This window comes from Pavona decussata, unplaced genomic scaffold, assembly GCF_977016875.1.
Source record: "Pavona decussata unplaced genomic scaffold, jaPavDecu1.1 SCAFFOLD_371, whole genome shotgun sequence".
In the NCBI taxonomy this organism is placed as follows: Eukaryota; Metazoa; Cnidaria; class Anthozoa; order Scleractinia; family Agariciidae; genus Pavona; species Pavona decussata.
The window spans coordinates 1153676-1170432 of record NW_028145747.1 but is presented as its reverse complement, the minus strand read 5'-3'; the positions used below and the strand labels follow the sequence as shown (position 1 = coordinate 1170432).

Genomic DNA, 16757 nt, shown 5'->3' with positions numbered 1-16757 from the left:
TTATTCTTACGAAGTTTCATCAAAAGGAAACTAGTTGTCAGGTCACTGTCAGTGTCTCGTTCCAGTCTCGCTCCAGTCTCGTTCCAGTCGACCTTTGACCCATTTAGTTTGATGCAATGTCTGGAGCCGCGTGGTTTTTAGTTCTTCTTCTGTGCTATGTTTTACAAAGCGTTATGCAGCTATCAATTTAAAGCCGGCGGGGGGGGAGGCAGGGCATGGGGTGGGGATTTGACATTTTTCAAAATTTTGCCGTCAAATTCTCTACCCATGGGCAAACCATTCCAGTCAAATGCACAAAAATTTCCCCACCCCGGGCGGCACATTGCTGTCAAATATCCCCAGGCTGGATGCAAGAAAGATGCAGGGAAAACAGGTCGAAATAGAACTCTATAATTTTCACTTCTTAACGTTGCTACATCTTCAAAGGCACGTGTTTAATAAACCATTCAATCTGCGTCTCAAACACTTTGTATATCGAATTACAGTCAACACTGAGCTTTAAATCAACAGAATCTTTGGGAAACAGTTCGTGTTTTCTGCAAAGGCTGCAGAAAGCATAACGATTCAAAATGAAAGAAAGCTGTTTCTCTATTAAAACAAGAATAACAGTTTCAAATGCCGGAATATCAAATGCTCTTCAAATTGCCTTTGGTTTAAGTTTTACTTCTATTCTTGTTTCTCATAAAACAGCATAAAATAAATTATTGGCAGCTATAATTAAAATGCGAGATTATTTTTTAAAACATTTTAGTCCCATATAGCACTGAAGTCGTTTCATAACTTGAGTATTGACCATCGCAAATTGTCAGTAGAATTTTACGATATAACACTGTCAGCGAAAATGAAGGTTTGTACTGGAAGATTTACCAGACCTCGCTACATCTTAAACAAAGCCAGCGCCTTGTATTTCCACTAGAAACATCTTCCTCAAGATGAACACAGATTATGTGCCAACATAAAAGACAACCATCGCATGAAATCCAGGAAATCGTGTTCGCTTCGCAGTCTGGAGGATCGGCCTTGCCACACTCCTGGCAAAGTTCCTGACACTCGATTGTTTACTTGTTGAACCACTAGCATTCTCGTCCCCACCGCTGACCAAAAGATCGGAGGCTCTGGGAACAAGGATGAACCACTAGCTGTTTAAAGCTGGTTGAAGAGCTGACGTACAGCACATGCGTGACACGGGAAAAATAATTTTGGTCTCAGTCTCTTTTGCTCAGGTCGACGTTCAAATATCCCCACGTCGAGCAAAGACAGATTCAAATATCCCCTCCCCCGGGAAGGCAAGATCAGTCAAAAGTCCCACCCCAGGGACAACAATCACAATCAAATCCCCACCCCATGCCCTGCCTCCCCCCCCGCCGGCTTTAAATTGATAGGTGCATTATTTCAGGAAACGAACAACGACATTTGAGATGCCATTTTTACATTTACTTACAAATTGGAATATATTTTGTATTTCGGTAAAAAAAAAACCAATGTTTAGTCGATTCGTTGGAACTCGCCATGCTCTGCTAGTACAAAGTTTACTATTTCAGAACGTTGTTAGCCATATGTTTCACTCTCATTTCCTTTCATTTACGTGATTTTCGGATTCCTTGTAATGTTACCAGGACAAGTTTTGTTTCTATTGTTTGCTGTCACGTGATCAATTTCATTTGTAAGTTATGCATACCTATTAAGAATTAAAGTCGTCCCTGTTATGTGGTTGCATTATGTCAGTTGCAGTCCACCTTTCATAAAAACATTCATTAGCTTCAGTAAAAATGTTTCTACAAATTGCATCTATTGCAAAAATTTTCCCTATTCTTATTTTACTTTATTCTCTTTTAGTTGATAATATCGGCGCCGTAAATCTATTTACTACATACGCCAAAATGTCTTTACTTTCCCTAATTATTGAGCAATCCACAGTCCTATGTTTAATCACCATTCCATAATTCCTTGGGGATCATTTCAGGGTCGACAAGAAGAAAAATAGGGATCATTTCGGGGTCAATTTGGGGATCATTTCACGGGTTGGGGATCATTTCGGGGTCGGGATCATTTCGGGGGCTGTACAGCTTCGCTCTCGGAAAACTGTTCGCTTCTCGGAACAGATAATGTCCGCGGACAAATATCTGAGAATATTTTCTCGCTAAATGGAGGCTATTGTTTATACATTCTGCGCGATTTCTTGTTAATTAGCCAACCAGAGACGTTTCGAATTAAACTTTGCTAAAAATAAAACCGTTTTTTGGATGTGAGACATCAATACTACGTCGAATTTCTTAGAAAATTTGTTGTTTTTCAGCTGATTTCTTCATTGTTATATGAAGATATTTAAGGAATAGCCGGCATAACCAGGACTTCAAATGTGCGCATTCCCTCTGCAAAGGGTAGTCTGGCCTACCAGCACTTTATGTAAAACAACTCTAAATAGAACTGCGCATGCGAAGGCAATCTCGTGTAATCAACCCGCATTATGCATGTAAACATCAAACTTCAACGTAAAGGTGAGTCTCTTTAATTTTTCACGAAAAACGCCACTTTCCATAGGGAAACGAACTCCACAATTACCCAGGTGAAGTTGCCTCGTGGAGCCGTAGCTATCTTTTTTTGTTTTTTTAGTAAAGTGTATTTGACCTTCCCCCAAGGGGGTACTCCCCTGATTTTTGGCTAGGGGTGTGCCGCTGGGACTCTGAGAACGTTAACCTATACCATGTACCAGACCATGTTAACCTTTATTTTGAGGCCCTATTCTAGAGTAAACACTGAAAATCCCTACCCTATCCTAGACCTATTTCCGATTTTTAAAACTTTCTCAGACTAACTTCTTCAAGTAACTGATTAGTTTCACAGAAAATGACACCCTATTCTAGACCACAACACTCTGATTTCTATACCCCACTCTCTTTATGCACTGTCATCTTGTCATGTGACGGTCATAGGTTCATGTACTCTCAACAGTACCCCCCCCCCCCCTCCCTCGAGATTTATTATGCACTGTCATCTTGTCATGGGACGGTCATGGGGTCATGTACTCTCAACAGTACCCCCCCCTCCCCCTAGATTTGCCCACATCTCTTTATTATGCACTGTCATCTTGCCATGTGAGCGTCATTGCATCGGGTCATGTACTCTCAAACAAAGGTCAATAACGCGCGATAAAATTAGAATATCGCGCGATAATTTCATAAATTAAGGTGATTCCATCGTAAGAATGAAATTTCGTGGACTTGAGAAAAGCAATCTCATAAAAACATTAAAACCTGTATGCAAATGAATTTTTCCTCGTTAAGTTTTGAGCCATGGTTACGCACGCGTCGATCGTCTTTAAGATGTACCATGTGGTTTTCAACTGAGAAGCTTTGTTTAATTTCGTGACCGAAATGAAATTTGTCAATACGCCAGCGTGTGTGACGCAATGGTAAAAAGTGCGATCATGTTGCACTTTGGCGAACTCCGGGGGCAAACTTCGAACTTGTGTGGAACTTGAAAACAGTTAAAACATGTACAAATCGATGGAAAACCACCAGAAGCCGCCAGTGAGCTCCATACAAGGTATATATTCTGTCTGTCTTAGACCCGTGTTTGTCACACGTTTGTTAGACCCAAGTCGTAGTCCAATACATATCATGATAGTGCATGCATAGTCTTGTTTGCCTTAGTCGGGTCTTGACGGAACCATAGATTTTTGATCCCATGGGGGACGCAATTATTCAACTTATTTGTTATTGGGGGGATTCTTAACACTGTAAATAACTACTTCAGGCTATAAACGGTTCGATACTGGTGAATTTTAGATACGAAATTTATAATCACCCCTTGTTGTAATTGAACAGTTGTTCGTAAATATTAAATATAAATATATTTTTGGCATCGTTAATAATATTTAGCGGTATTAGGCAGACCAAAAGGTCCTCACTTGCAGGTTTTACCTCGCAGACGTTATTTTAAGGTTTTCTAAGCATCTGTAATGTAGAACCTTTTCAAGAAAGAGGAAAATTTTCGATTACGCAACACGTTGATCGATCGCGAGTTGGAACTTGAATTTTTTGTATGGAACTTGTCGCACGTTTTTATGCGTTTTCTTTTTAATTCAAAGACAGCTTTACTGATGCTATTTTTCGTATAAAATGAGGCTTTAGAAGAATTACGTTTTCAATACCGAAGCTGAGGATTTTGGTTTTATTGAAATTACATGTTGTCTGTTTATATAGCCGATACTGATATATTCTAAGAAATGACCAGTGTTTACTGTATAATTTACACTGAACTTAGCATTGCTCACATTATTTGAACGGAATAAACTTTCATAAATATGAACAGGAATAAGCGTCAATTTATCTCGAAAACGAGCTTTCGGGAGATATTTCACCGGGAAATAATTTTCCAATGAGGGAATCTTTGTGGAAAATATTTTTGTTGTAATGCAAATCTTAACCAATGAGACGCGAGTTTAGAAAAGCGTATTGCGGACGACTGATAAAACGAACGCTGCTATTGGTGGAGATGTGACATGATCAACATGGCGTCCTACAGATGACGACGATTTCTCCGGTAAGTAATGTTGGTTTCTCTCTTTTTCTTCGGTACGTGTCTGTCTAATTCTTAGATATTTTAAAGTAAAGCAGTTTATTACTATTTTGTTGTACTTTTATTCCTCTTTTATCTCATCTCTTTTTTCACTTTGATCACACGCTTATTCGTTTGCTGTATTATATTGTCAGTATTGTACGTGCAAATGTAAATTGCTAAGTGTTAGTTTTTCGATACTTTTCGTTAGTGCAAATACACAGAATAACTTATTTTTATTGTTATGAGTGCTATTCACCGGGTATGTCGCGCCGCTTGTTATATTATTGCTCGGCGCAACCTTAGAATTAGATCTGGCGACAACATGTTTCTTAGGGAACCATCAGTTGTATGGTTATGGTGCTTTCTCAGTGTGTGCTTTTCGGTTGTGGAACGTATTACTAGATTTTCTTGACTGCAAAGAACGATCTTTCGATCATTTTACTACGGGTACATTTCTTTAAAAAAAAATCAATGTAATTTAATTGACAATTAAACGGCATCAATCGATAAAATAAATATATGTTAATAAAAATTATTCATAATAATTCTTAATAATAATTTTCAGAATAGTTGTGAGGTTGATATGATCAACTGATTGATGCATGTAAAATTTATATCCTTTACGTAATTATTACAGGTACAGATGTGAGTTCCATATGAATTAAAACAGTACTTGCTTTTAATGTACCAAATCAGTGTCATAGCATGGAGTATTATAGTTAATCTCTTATTTGCTTAATGTACTTTACTTCCAGGTTTGACTTTGATTGCCCGGTTACAGTGCAATTTACTTATGGAATGTTCAGAACAGTTGTGATGCGAAATACAACTATTGAATACATCAAGATGGGTGATTTAAAGAGTAATGCTGTAGAAAATTTTGGAGAATTCACTGGTAGATACCTTTGTTGCCTTTTACAATATTGCGCATGTCTTGACTTACCTGTACAATAGGTCCTTAATGACAGCTTGGGTAAGGTGACTTAACTTAATTCATGTTTGAATATTAAACATCATTAGAATTAGAAATAAAAGGATGCAAACCTGGCATACCTGGTTATTATAGGCTTAGATTTTTCTTGTATGTATAGAAATTTAATAAGTACAGTGCAAGAAACACTTATAAATATAAACAGCAAGCATTGAAAAGGAGAATAAATTATCTAAATCTTTTATAATTTCGTTACAACTACAGGAACGTTATTGTGTAGGTTTTGACTTTCAATGTGTTTATATTACACTTGAGTTAACCTTGCGTTTTGAGTCTGTCCCATAATGTAGACATCGCAAAACAATCCATTCTTTTATATATTAATGTATGCCAGTGGATTGTGACCTGCATAAAATTCCATGGCAAAGGAAGTCCACAAATATAAAATATGAAAGTTAAGGACACAATGTTGTTGTTTTCGGCAGGACATATTATTTTCCTGGTATTGTACTTAAGGATGACATAAAATGGCACATGCAGTATTATATTGATCAACCTATAAATGTGATCACAGTACATTATCAAATTTTGATATTCATAGAATTTCTACTAAATTTGTAAACTCTTCATTGTAAGTTTCTTAAAAAAATTGAACCTCAACTATCCGGACTTGTTGGGACTTGAGTAAATGGTCCGGATAATCGAGAGTCTGGATAATATGAAAATATGAATATTAATGAGACAGTTATGAAAACAAACAAAATAAAGAAAACAGAATTTAATTGTGAATAGATGTTTAAACTTCCCGTCTCACCAACTGGTTGATGCTTTGATAAGTCTGGATAATCAAGGTCCGGATAATCAAAGTTTGACGGTAACTTGTTGAAGCATCACCGCAAAACTTACTCTCTGCATGTTTGAATTTGCCTCCTCACAAGTTACAGAGCAGGAAGTTACATGAATTGTAAAGTTAGAGTGATTGTGTTCTATATTCTCTTCAAACAATATCACATGTCCATAAAAATACAATCATGTAAATTTTTTGGTAATGGTTAACTTGTCTGTTGAATTAGATATACACAGCTCTGTAACTGTTAGCTTGTTTATAAATATATGTATTTATCACCACTTTCCTAGTTAGCCCTCTATTTTCTTGTTTGTTTGTCAATTTGATAGTGGTTTAACCGTTTTGCAATAACGCCAAAATATCAGAGTAATAATTTCTGTATTTTTTTCTTGCCTCTACATTATTACAGTAAACTTTTGCCTTGTGAACACCTCGCTATTATGGACGCCCCGATGATACGGACAGCAGCTAAATCGTAGGCAACAATAAATTACAGACGTTTGGCTTAAACAAATTCCTGGTAATACGGACTTTCGCTATTAAGGATAGTAACACACAGTCCCAGGGGTATCCACAATGAAGGGAGTTGACTGTATTCTGTACAATGACACTTATCATTATTTCCTTTTTGTTGTTCCTGTTTTCTGTAGCAGCGGATGATTCATGCACTTCTGATAATAATTCTTATGAACTTAGTGGTGAAATGGACAGTATAGCTAGTAACCAAAGGCAAGGATTTGCCCCCAAAAATCAAAACGCCACAAGTACATACTTTGATCAGAGAATCACTATTCCTCGAGATGACAGCAATGATGTAAGTATCATTATGTGAGCAATAATTTATCTATATATTATTACATGTTCCTGTAGGTACATTACTGTAATAACATGAAAAGAGGTGAATGTGTCGACACCTATAGCTTGGTCATGTGCAGTGTAGTATTAATTAAAGGGTTTTACCCACTTTTTGTTGCCTTGAAATCAAAATTACTCCAGATACAGTCAGTCATGTAAGTTCTATTGTAGCGCAGAGGCTCAGGTTATCAAGACGTGTGAATACATGTACTTAGTTGTGTAATTACATGTACTGTATATATATTTTTTTTTTGGCAAAATTCTAAATAAACATCAAAGCCTCGCTCATACATAGAGGATGTTACACAGTAGTGCAAAGATATGAAATTTTATTTTTGAGTGATGTAATTTATTATTGTTAACACAAGAAAATAGAATAGTAGATCACAGATGATGTCAAAACGTGGTAAGAACAAAAAAGTGTGCCTCGTATGTCACTGATGTTCTTACCACATTTTGACATCTTCTGTGATCTATTGCTGGACAAATGCATGGCAACATGGTATTTATTTTATATACAGCTATTTCAATTAACGTTGTCGGATTAAAATCAAGCTAAAAGACAAGACCGCAATATTTTGTGTGATTATTTTTTATGAATAATTTCATCAAAATCATCCCTGCATGTGCAGGTCATTGTACTGCTAATTACAACCTATTGTTTTCTCCAGGCATGACTGATTTTGATGAATTTATTCATAAAAATCCCACGTAAACTTTCGGTCTTGTCTTTTAGCTTCATGCTTTGAACCGACAACGTTAGTTGAAATGACTGTATATGTATATAACAAAGAAGCAAAGGTTGTTAATGGTGACATCATCTATAAATCTGTCTTCCAATAGATCATAAGTAAGAACCAATCAAAATGTGTGTAGAATTCAGCTTGTTATATAAATATTAATTGACTGCTGTGGAAAAAATAGTGAATATTTAGTATTCATTGGTCCGAAACGTAACCAACGATGGCACTTCACATTGCCTGTATTATTCTTAAATTAAATTATTAAGAAAAATACAGATAAATGTAATCATCGTTGTTGAGGTTTTTAACTACTGAACCTCCTTGCATTATTTGAAATAAATGTGATGGTATATTTCAAGCCTGGTGAATGAATGAGAACAATGTATTCTTCTAGAAAGTGGCACAGGCATACTCGGAAAAAAGAAATCCAAGTGCTCCTATCAGGGGTCGAACCTAAGACCTTCTGATTACTATAGTTCCTAATATAATGGCCTTAGCTCCCACGAGTCTCCTTTCGCTCAGGGGTAGTGCGTCCGAACTAGTAATCGGAAAGTCTTAGGTTCGACTCCTGATAGGAGCACTCGGATTTCTTTTTTCCGAGTATGCCTGTGTCACTTTCTAGTCAAGAATAATACATCATTCTCCTTGTAATATTCTAGCCAGGCTCACCAAGGAAATGTAACACATGGCTGCCTTGGCAGTTGCATTTATTCACAAATGTACAGTACTTTGAAAAATGCAACTGCATGTATTCTGTTGATCATTGCAGGAGTATCAATTCAGTTTCCGCCGCTTGTGGGCCTTCACTGGTCCCGGTTTTTTAATGAGCATTGCTTACCTTGATCCTGGAAATATTGAATCTGATCTACAGTCGGGAGCCGTGGCCAATTTTAAGGTACTTGTCACTTATTTGGACATACATGTAGCAATCTGGTCAAAGATGGCAGGATTTTGAATGTGAATTGTAGCAGCCAGTTTACTGTGCACAGCTAATACTATGCAATTGTACCATGCATGGAAACTTGAAGTTTTGAACGTATGTGATTGTTACTTATGACCTATTAGACTTTGCTTGTGCAGCCCTAGAAAAAAGTAATTGCTTTATAGTTGTAGGCTGACATCTGACACTGCCATGCAATGTAGCGTTATATCATTATTAATATTTTACTGCCAGCGTTGTGAGGCACACCATTGTTTACCTATCATGTACTGTATTATAAGATTTAAAATGGACCAAGAAACATGCCAAGTGAATTCCGTCAAAACGTCTTGTATGCATGATAATAATGTTTAATTTTGTCTTGCAGTTGCTGTGGATTCTTATGTGTTCGACATTTATGGGGCTTCTCATGCAGGTAAGTAAAAATGTGCCCTCATTTTAATTGTTACATTAGAGCTTCTTAACTAAAATTGTTTATAAGAAGAAAGAAATAACTAAAAATAACTAAAATAATTGTTTATCTCACGATGTAGTCACTTAAGATGTAGATCGTGATGCTTCAACCGCTTACTGCTAGTCTTCGTCAGAGTATGAGGTCAGCTGAACATGCTTCAGTATTTATATTGCGAAGGTCGATCAACTGTGATTGGCGAATTTTGATCCTTGCTACTCTGGGAAGAAACTGTCTCCTCAGCGTTATGCAGTTGCTCTGGTCTCCTGTTGTGTTTCTTGATCGTTGGTGTCTAGGCATCCGGAATTTCTATTCCGTCATCCCTGTTGATGTTGTTAGAGTGTAGCCTGATGCGGATGGATTCTCTGACCCTGCATGTATTTCTTGTTGGCATGCTATGAAACTGTGGAGGTCTGGGTTTGGGCAAGTCTTAGAAAGTAATACAACTGTTACCTCTACTTGATGTATTTAGAGGTCCTCTACATGCTGTGTCATTGCCATTATATGGAGTTGTTGATTAGTTTTTTTGGCAACTTGACTGAAGTGAAATTTTTACCGAGGTTTCTTTGTGTTCTGGCCAACTGCTCAAATATTTGGCAAGGAACCTTTTCCCAGCTACCATCAAATTGCTTGAACCAAGAAGAAATATTGAGTGATTTTTGTAGCAATTCAAAATACACACAGACAAAAAAAAAAGAAAATAGACATAATTCTTTTTTGATTTGCAATCCATTTGAAACCTGGTCATCCACAGCCAAAGATAAACACTTGTCTTGTTTTGGTCCACTACTAGGGTTATTATTAACAAATTAATTGAACCCTCCATTCTCAAACTCATTCATGTTAATTTTCATAAGGATTTAAACCAAAGGAAATCACTACCATGAAGGAGGTTAAACGGAACTTGTGCGATCTATAAAAATGCTTAAAATTCAGTGACCTTTTGCTTTGAATTTCTCCAAGAATTATTGATGGTTTGAGAACCTATATCAAAACACTCGAAAGAGTGTTTCATACGATTTCCCGGGAACTAAATTGGTTAAAAACCTTGGCTGAGCCTCGTTTTTTCAACCCCTTCTAAGTGTTTGGAAATCAGATGACACACTCTTCCTCTTGTTTGATATACAACTGCATTACTTTTAAAAAAACCTTTACTTTTGAGACCCTTCTCCTCCCGAGGTCAGAATTTTCTGTGATAGCCTTTTGGGATTCTGGGGAAGGTGGGTCACTGGACATTTTCTTGGACTCATTCTACATGTAGTTCCAGTACAGTGTACATGTATATACAATTAGTTATTAATTATCACACAGGCATGTTGTCATAGCTCTGCCAGGAGAATGATTGATTGACAACATCGTCTGTATTTATATTTGACTGTACGATCTTCACAGAGAGAACTTGTCTCTTTTGTTTTTGTTTTGACAGAGACTGTCTCTTAGACTAGGAACTGTCACAGGTAAGATGAGAAAAAGCTGTCTAAAAATTTATTATTGCCTGTACACATTCATAAATTATGTACATCTACAATAATTATAAGGTTCCATAATCCCATAACCCACAAACATTGTTTTGTTTTTGGTTTTTGAAAAAATCTGCATGTATGCTCAACACCATTACATTGTTTTTCCCTTTAAATTTGCAATCTGTTTCTCAGTGCTCAGTTTTTACCCAAGTTCGACTTCCACTAAGCTTTAGCAGCTGCCCATGAATAAAAGCAGATCATTACCAGACCTAGCCTATTCTGTTTTGTGCTCACTGTAACACACCCTGCTTTAGCCATGTTACACTGTACTTGATGGTGGAAACTGGTGAATCGTACTGAGCTGAATAAACAATGAAGGGAACATTATATCGTATTATACATGTATGGAATAATTTGAATTACATTGTCAGACTTTTCATTTTGAACAGATTTTAACAAATGATTTATCTACATTAATTATAAAAAATAATAAGGTTACATAGTAAGTACCTGGCTATTGCAACACAGGTTGCCACTGTTTTTTTTTTTTTCTTCTCGCTAGGGTTGTAGTTTAATTCCCTATCATGTAACTGGTGTTTGTTATGCTTACTGAATTATCCGTTGTGGACTCAGAACTTCTAAACCCAATCATTTAAGGAATGTCTGTTTTACTGATGTCAATCATACTTAAATGGCAACAACTGACTGATCACCAAAATACACAAACCGATAGAGTGAATCAAATCTGCCAATCACAGCACAATTGAACGTGACCTTTTGACCCCATTGATCCAAACAACTTTCTCTTCTAAGAGGTCCACTGTAGTGATTGACGGCTGTGAGAAATGTAACAGTTGGTTGAATCTTGAACTTCAGAGTCTGCATGTTATTGAAAGGTGCAGTAATTTATAATGGTAATAGGACTGAATGGAGTCCAATTCGGTCTGTAATCATACGAGTGATTAACAAAATTGGACGGCCGCACAGCGGGAGTCCGATTTGTTTAGTGACAAGTATGATTACGGACAGAATTGGACGACATGGAGTCCCGTTACCATTTAATCATAACTCTAACAAAATTTGAGAAAAAAAGCTAACAGTTTAACTTTTTTGTGAATAAATAGAGGACAACAGTTGAGTTAAGTTTTGAGATCAATTTAATTACAGCATGCGCAAAATAATGACATATACTGTCCAATTACACTAGGCATGATGCGTAAACTGTCCAATTAATGCTCATATAGGGCCTGCTGATAACCAATCAGATTTGAGAATTTTGTTGTAGTCGATATGATTTTAACTCAATAATATTATCAGTAACATTTGATTTGTCTTGTAGGGATGCATCTTGCTGAGATGTGCTATGAAAAGTACCCCAAGCTTCCACGAATCATTCTCTGGGTCATGGTTGAAATTGCAATCATTGGTAGTGACATGCAGGTAATGAATGCTATTCTGGCATCATTTACACCTTCATTTGGTCTGTTCACAATCCCAGTTAAACAGTCTTTTAGAATTTGTATTCCATTCAGTTACTTTAAGAGTGTTGCACTTCCTGTCTTGCTGAAATTCCCTGTTGTCGTTTGGTTTTGGCTTAATGCCTCTTCAAAGTGGCAGGGCTGTCATTAAGAGGTGGGGGCCGGGGATTTCCCCCAGTTACTAATCTTGAACGTGGCCCCTGGTTATTTTCATAGGAAAATAGAAGAAAAATAGAACCAAAAGAAATTCGTAGCTGTTTGATTCCCCGCCTACTTGTTGTATTTATCCAGCAACTTGAAATCTTAGTGACAGCCCTGAGTGGTCAAGGACAAAACATGGACCACCTTTTGGACCAGGTCCATGATGGACCACTTATATGGACCCAGTCTATGGACACCCCAATTTTTGCCACACGAAAAAAAGCAAGGGAAAAAAACAGGAAAAAGCTCACATCTGTTAAGCTTACGAAAGTAGTGGTGCAATATAGCAGGGTTGTAGCTAGGAAATTTGTCTGTCGGTTAGCTGAGAAATTGAGCCGGCTAAAGAGGGTGCGAAGTGCCTTCTGCCGTCGGCGGAGCCGACGGAGGGGTAGTTATGGGAGGGGGTCGCCCCTTCCCATTAGGGGGGTATGGGGGGCCTTCCTCAGGAAATTTTGAAAATTTTAATTCAATTTGGTGCACTCAGGTGAAATCTAGGGGCTCTTTTATGCCAAAAGAAACAACCATTAAAGAGAAGGTCAGCTGTGGTGCTGCAGTTTGAAACGTGTGGTACAGAGATTCACCCCTGAATTTATTCAACATTTTCTCCCTCGCTTTAACGTTTCCATATTTCCTTCGTGTGGTTTTCGTTGTTTGGCGTTCCTTGAACTCTCTACCAGGTCTGTTCACTGTGCCCCTAAGGAGAATGGCAGACCTTCTGAGCAGACAGTGCTTTGTTTTACTTCAGTTCGTCAATCTATGCTGTTTTCTTAATTCTCTTTTTGGTGAGCTCACTAGAAGAATAGTTCTTTATTTAAACACGGTAAAATTCATCAGGAGTATAAAAATTAGAAATAACCTAACTCTCCTAAACAAAATTCAAAACCTAACTACAGCTAATCTAATCTTACTAAACCCCGTGTTTCATGAATGCTGTGTATACTCTAACATTAAAAATAAAAATACGTGCGGAAGATTTTCAATATTTACTTAAGTTCTTAACATTAAAGTAATGAGAACAAAAGCTACAACGCTTCCCATTCGTTCTGAAAAGATAAGTGCTTTTAAGTTTGCGCTAGACTATCAGAAAATCGATTCTTATAAACGCTTAGAACTGCAAACAAAAGAGCTGTCCACTCGGTCGTTCAGCTGTTCATCCAGTTTCACGGGTTCGTTCACTCACTCGGTTTCTCGTTCGTTCGTTTTCACCGGCGAGCACTCGGCGCACCGTTTACGTTTCTGGTTTTTGGTTTCTGGTTTGTTCAGTTGTTCCTCCGTTTGCCCAGTTCTTCTTGCTATTCATGAGCATACACATGTTATAAACAATAAAATTTAAGCGATTAAAAGCTGTATTAAAACATTACGAAGAAGTTCTTTCATGTTTTTTTCTCTGTCATGCTACAGAGAAAGACTTCTTCTTTCTCCGATCTGACACAAATACCTGGTAACAAACTCGTTCCCAATCTTTCACAACGCCTTGAATGCGGGGCTACCAAGCTTTGTGTTGACAACATGGCGGACGCAGAAGACGGAAAGAGGACACGGTAAACAAGTTCTCAAAACAAGACTTTATTTCAATTAATTTATGGCATCGATACTCAAGACACTCAAGGTAGTCAGGAGTTTATATTCAACCTTTTCACTTAAAATATATTATTCTAAATCGAACAATTACTAGTGGGTAACTAAAGAACTGTTCATTGCCCTTTGAACCAAGTGTTTGCCACCCAAAATTCAGCCGGCGATGACCTCTTTCCCAGCCGGCGAATTTCGCCGGAAGCCGGCGCTTAGCGACAACCCTGAATATAGTACTGCCAATTTGCATGGAAAACTTCAGCCTTGAAATAGTTTGAAGCTCGGACACACAATTTGTATCTTTGCGTGTTTGTTGGCTATTGATATTTCTTTGAACAGTAAGTCCTTATAATTTTTGGGAAATGTACAAGGTAACTAAATTTGCCATTTTCACAATCCTCAACAAATTAAGCTAGTATCCAGGCTTTTCGCTTAAATATTGGACTGGACTCAGGAAATTGCAGGTAAATTTCAAAGTAAAAGGAGTCGCTCTTCTTCCGGTTTTACAGTAAGGTATTTTTTTTTCTGCCAAATCTTAAACAACTGTGAGTTTACAAGCCTCATTGCATCTTTGTTTTTGGTAAGAAAATAGGGGGTCCATGAGCTGGGTCCATAGACTGGGCCCATATAAGTGATCCATGGACCCTGCCGCTCCAAAGTGGGGTCCATGTTTTGTCCTTGCCCCTTCAAAGCTGCTCAGTTTTTAATAGCACTTTAATTTGTTTCGTTGCAGGAAGTAATTGGCACTGCTATAGCATTTAATCTCTTATCCAATGGAAAGTAAGTCCAGGGTCACTTAAAATAAATGTACAGTGCAAGTCAGAATAAAGCAAACTAAAACTTACACATATAATGGGTCTGCTGAAAACATGTAACATGTAGTTCATGTTCAGTCATACTACTGTAAGTGCGTAGAAGAAACTTGTTGTAAATTAAGAATATGTTGCACTTGCAATTGCCATCACTGCTTTCTGCTCTATGTGTGCATGCTTGCTGTGACAGTAGCAGTGTACAGTCAGCTTTCACCTTACAGACACTTCGCTATTACAGACACCCGATAATACGGACAACGTTCAGCTAAATCCCCAGCAAAAATAGATTACAGACATTGACTGAAATAAATTCCCGCAATTACTGACTCTTGCTATTAAGGACGCTAACTTGCGGTCGCGATGGTCCACAAGAAAGGGAGTTGACTATATGTATAAGCAAAGCTTACACAGAAATGATTGTACAGTGTAGTTACATGTAAGATGACAATTGCAATAATTGTAATTAAAATCATTGCAAGCAAGTTAAATAATTGTCATTAAGCAATTACGTGTACAGTAGAAGGGTTCCCCCAAGTGTCTCACATCACATGGAACCCCTTCCTTTAAATTGATTTAAATTAAATTGATCATTAAATAAGTACAATTCAGTTCTAAAGTCAATCAATAATTGAACAACACTTTGTAGTCAACAATAACTTATTCACAGTCTTGATGTGTTAAATCAGAAGCCCATAAATCTAATGAGAAACATGTTTGTTCACACAAAAGGAAGAACACTTGAAAGAACATGGATTATGACAGCATACAAAAGAAGATTTTAAATGTTCAAGCTACTGGACATAGGTTCATGTAATTTGGCCTACAATCAGGCATTCTTTTCTCGTGAGAGTGAAAGGTAGCGACAGAAGAGAGGGGAAAAAAAGCGGAACACCTGATACATTTATTTAATTTTCCATCTCCTCCTCTCACACAAAATTAAAAAGTTAACCCTTTTGCTGTTGACAGGATTCCTCTGTATGCTGGTGTTCTTATTACAATCACAGACACTTTTATCTTCCTGTTTCTTGATAAATATGGTAAGTATAAAATGTTGTTAGGGAGGGGAGGGGAGGTATGATTTATAGACCTCTGGGCAGAAGTGAAAAAGTGACAGTGTTTTTGGTTTTTTTTTTTTTTAGGTAAAATTTTACAAAAAATTCAGGAATAACAAAAATAGCTCAAAACAATAATATTGATTCTTGAATTACTGTACTTGAAAATGTCCTTACAGATTTTTTTAAAGTTTGCCTATATGCACATAATTATGCAAGTTGTCTAGGTTGATTAGTTCAAATTCCTAATAAATATTTTGTTGTTACCGGTAAGTGTCTGCTTGACTATAATATTGGAGAAAATCAACATTCTTCAAAATGGAGGGTCAGGCAGTATACATGTTTCATGTATGTAGCTGTTTCTCAGAAATAAATATAAACAATAAAAAATTTGATCTTACAGTAGTGGTGTTCATTGTAGTTTGAAGAAAATTTAAGCTTACCTTATAATGTGTACAAATTTTGATTTCAAAAGATCCAATCCAAAGCCAGAAAAACTGTTCCAAGCCTCCTTAAAACTCATGGAGTTTATTTAAAAAATATAATGTTTCAATTTCTTTTCTGTTTAATCTGGGTATTAGCCAGTCAGAGCTAAAATAATCCTTGACGAAAAAATAAAAGCAATACAAGTCTTTGATTGAGACAAGCTACACTGAACATGCATGTGTGTCATTAGTCTTAAATATGTCCAGAAATGCACACTAATGAGATTCATGAACTGTATGATAGACATCACAAGGTGTCCCCTAACCTTAATTTTCACTAACACATACAATTCTGCCAAACATGAAGTCATATGAAAACAACAATTTAAACCTGTATTTTATATGAAGTACCCAACTTCAGGGT

General features: G+C 37.0%; 1 protein-coding gene across 6 annotated transcripts in view; it reads left to right on the top strand.

Moving 5' to 3' along the window:
- The first annotated feature begins 3227 nt into the window (after window positions 1–3227).
- Window positions 3228–16757, top strand: part of LOC146452387 (natural resistance-associated macrophage protein 2-like) — a 30851-nt gene continuing 17321 nt past the window's right edge. The window contains exons 1-9 of one of the 6 annotated variants that reach the window (XM_085097970.1): window positions 3846–4545; window positions 5319–5458; window positions 6995–7155; window positions 8709–8834; window positions 9247–9294; window positions 10757–10787; window positions 12133–12233; window positions 14778–14824; window positions 15823–15893. In XM_085097970.1, the coding sequence (XP_084954096.1) occupies window positions 5362–5458; window positions 6995–7155; window positions 8709–8834; window positions 9247–9294; window positions 10757–10787; window positions 12133–12233; window positions 14778–14824; window positions 15823–15893 (682 nt within the window). In that variant the 5' untranslated portion in view covers window positions 3846–4545; window positions 5319–5361. Of the gene's footprint in view, window positions 3547–3845; window positions 4546–5318; window positions 5459–6991; window positions 7156–8708; window positions 8835–9246; window positions 9295–10756; window positions 10788–12132; window positions 12234–14777; window positions 14825–15822; window positions 15894–16757 lie in introns of those variants that run through there. The other 5 variants (XM_085097972.1, XM_085097971.1, XM_085097969.1 and 2 more) reach the window with 5 other exon arrangements.